This window comes from Pantherophis guttatus, chromosome 4, assembly GCF_059756535.1.
Source record: "Pantherophis guttatus breed Tessera chromosome 4, ASM5975653v1, whole genome shotgun sequence".
Taxonomy (NCBI): Eukaryota; Metazoa; Chordata; class Lepidosauria; order Squamata; family Colubridae; genus Pantherophis; species Pantherophis guttatus.
Window position 1 is genome coordinate 159,056,627 of NC_142066.1, and position 2,810 is coordinate 159,059,436.

A 2,810-nucleotide genomic window follows, 5' to 3' on the forward strand; every position below is an offset into this window, starting at 1 on the left:
GTGGGGGAGAAAAGGGGTGAAAATGTAATTGTAAAACTTTTGCAATAAAAAAAAAAAAAGCATTTTTTGGGCCAAAGAGGTTGTAGGAAAAATGCTTTTAAAAGTAAAAAAAAAAAAAAGCCTCTGATGAGGTGGGCGGGGTAAGCGAGTGGAGACTGGGCCGGGGACTGGTTTGGGGGCCTGGCCAGCCAATGTTATTACCGGTTCTCCGAAGTACTACAGATTTTTACTACCGGTTCTTGCGAACCGGTGGGAACTGAGAGCAACCCACCACTGCCTGAAATGGCCCATTTCCCAACTCCCGGTTGGACAGGAAGTTATGGTTTTTGCTGTGCCCACCCTCCAGAGACTCCTAGAGAGGCCATCACATGCCAGGAACGTGGGGGGAGGATAGTTGCGTGCGTGTGTGCAGGGTGGAGCACATAGAATTATGGGTGTGGGCATGCGCACACGAACCTCCCCCGCACCTCCCTCCTGGCACACAATGGCAAAAAGATTAGCCATCACTGACCTAGGCGGACTCTTATTGGCTGAAGACCAATAAGTCCTAATGGGGGGAGGGCTGAGGTGTGGGGAAAACTTTCTGAATCGTTTGAGCGTGGGAAATTCAGTTCAAGCCTGACTTTACTGCAGCCAGCATCTTTTAGTAAAAGAACCCATCACTTCAACCAAAGTGAAGGGAGTCGAGGGTCTTCCTTTCCAAAGGGATCGGACTGGGGCAGGTCTGACAGTGCCTTTCCCGTCTCTGCATTCCTTTGGCTGTCCTTGTGTTCGACGGGTGTTCCTCATGGTCGGGGCCAGCTCTGCTTCAATCCCAATCCTTCCTGCCCTTAATCACCCATATTCCCCACCCACCCACCTCGCCACTGCACATGTCAGGCTGTCAAGATGCGAGGCAAAGCGAGAAACAGAACGGCAGCCACGACAGTGTTTGTTTGACGACGCTAAACCCCTTCGTCATTTCCCAGGTTCCCCTGCAAGTGCAGTCTGTCAGTAGTTTGTTTCCAGTCGGCCACGGTCCAATGGCTTCGATGCACACACACACATACAAAAGAGGGGGGGGGGAAGATGTGAGGAAGGTAACACCCCCATCCAAGTCAATGAAGTCCAGGAACAGAACGTCCTAACTCAGGGGTGTCAAACTCAAGGCCTGCAGGCAAGGTGGTCGGATCCGGCACACGGGGCAGTCCTGGTCTACCCAATGCGAAGAGGAAAGATTGGGCCAGCATAGCTTCGGCCCAGTCTACCCTAACCCTTCCTTCCTTTCTGTTGTTTTCTCTCCTTCTCTCTGTCTGTTCGTCCCTCTTTTCCTCCCTCCCTCCCTTTTCCTTCATTCTTTCCTTTTTTTCTCCTTTCTTCCTTTCTGTTGTTTCCTCTCCTTCCCTCTCTCCCTTCCTGCCAATTTTCCTTCTTTCCTGTCCTTTCCTTTCCTTTCCTCTCCTTCCTTCCTTCCTCCCCCCTTCCTGTTGTTTTCTCTCCTTCCCTCTGTCTGTTCCTCCCTCATTTCCTTCCTTCTTTCAGTTGCTTCCTCTCCTTCCCTCCCTCTTTCCCTCCCTCCCTCCCTCCTTTTTCCTTCTTTCTTTCCTCTCCTTCCTTCCTGTTGTTTCCTTTCCTTCCCTCTCTCCCTTCCTCCCACATTTCCTTCTTTCCTGTCCTTTCCTTTCCTTTCCTCTCCTTCCTTCCTTCCTCCCCCCTTCCTGTTGTTTTCTCTCCTTCCCTCTGTCTGTTCCTCCCTCATTTCCTTCCTTCTTTCAGTTGCTTCCTCTCCTTCCCTCCCTCTTTCCCTCCCTCCCTCCCTCCTTTTTCCTTCTTTCTTTCCTCTCCTTCCTTCCTGTTGTTTCCTTTCCTTCCCTCTCTCCCTTCCTCCCACATTTCCTTCTTTCCTGTCCTTTCCTTTACTTTCCTCTCCTTCCTTCCTTCCTCCCCCCTTCCTGTTGTTTTCTCTCCTTCCCTCTGTCTGTTCCTCCCTCGTTTCCTTCCTTCTTTCAGTTGTTTCCTCTCCTTCCCTCCCTCTTTCCCTCCCTCCCTTTTCCTTCTTTCTTTCCTCTCCTTCGTTCCGTTGCTTCCTCTCCTTCCTTCCTCTTTTCCTTTCCTTTCCTTCCTTCCTTCCTTCCTTCCTTCCTTCCTTCCTTCCTTCCCTTCCCTTCCCTTCCCCACCCGCAAAGACCCCCGGCTCCACCCCCCAGGTTCGGTCCCCACCCTTCCTCGATCCGCCCGATCTGCTAGCAAACGAATCAGGGACACTCGCGAGGAAGGAAACCTTGCAGTGGTTAACCCCTCCCCCTCCGCCTTCTCCCCCTCCCCCACCTCATGGAATCCACGCCCGAATCATTCAAAGGAAAGTTTCCTTCGCCCCAAAGGCGCCCAAAGCCTTCAGCTGCCTCTGCCCGGCCTCAGTTTCCCTCTCGGCGCAGATCGCCTGGCACTTTCCCTTTCCGTTCCTACGCGCGTGACAGCCGCCCTTTCCTCTCCCGCTCGAGGCGCGCAACAAGGCTTCCCTTCCGGCCCCTCCGAAGTTGCGCGGATCCCGAGTGCGAAGGTAAGGGGGTGCGGCTGGTTTGGGCGGCGGGAATGGGGAGGGGGGGGAAGAGAAGGATGGAATGGGCGATCCCAGCCGCGGGAGGGGAGGGAGGCTGCGTCTTCCCCAAGCGCCTGTCCCTGTGCGCGCCCCTCTTTGTAGATAGGATCTGTACTCGGGGGAGGGGGCTTCTTTCTTTCTTTCTTTCTTTCTTTCTTTCTTTCTTTCTTTCTTTCTTTCTTTCTTTCTTTCTTTCTTTCTTTATTTCCTCTCCCTCCCTCCCTCCCTTTCT

General features: G+C 53.1%; 1 protein-coding gene across 2 annotated transcripts in view; it reads left to right on the forward strand.

Annotated features, from left to right (window-relative positions):
- The first annotated feature begins 2,202 nt into the window (after positions 1-2,202).
- LOC117657830 (GTPase IMAP family member 8-like) overlaps positions 2,203-2,810 on the forward strand; it is a 7,527-nt gene continuing 6,919 nt past the window's right edge. The window contains exon 1 of one of the 2 annotated variants that reach the window (XM_087894321.1): positions 2,203-2,539. In XM_087894321.1, the coding sequence (XP_087750447.1) occupies positions 2,311-2,539 (229 nt within the window). In that variant the 5' untranslated portion in view covers positions 2,203-2,310. Of the gene's footprint in view, positions 2,540-2,579 lie in introns of those variants that run through there. The other variant, XM_087894320.1, reaches the window with a different exon arrangement.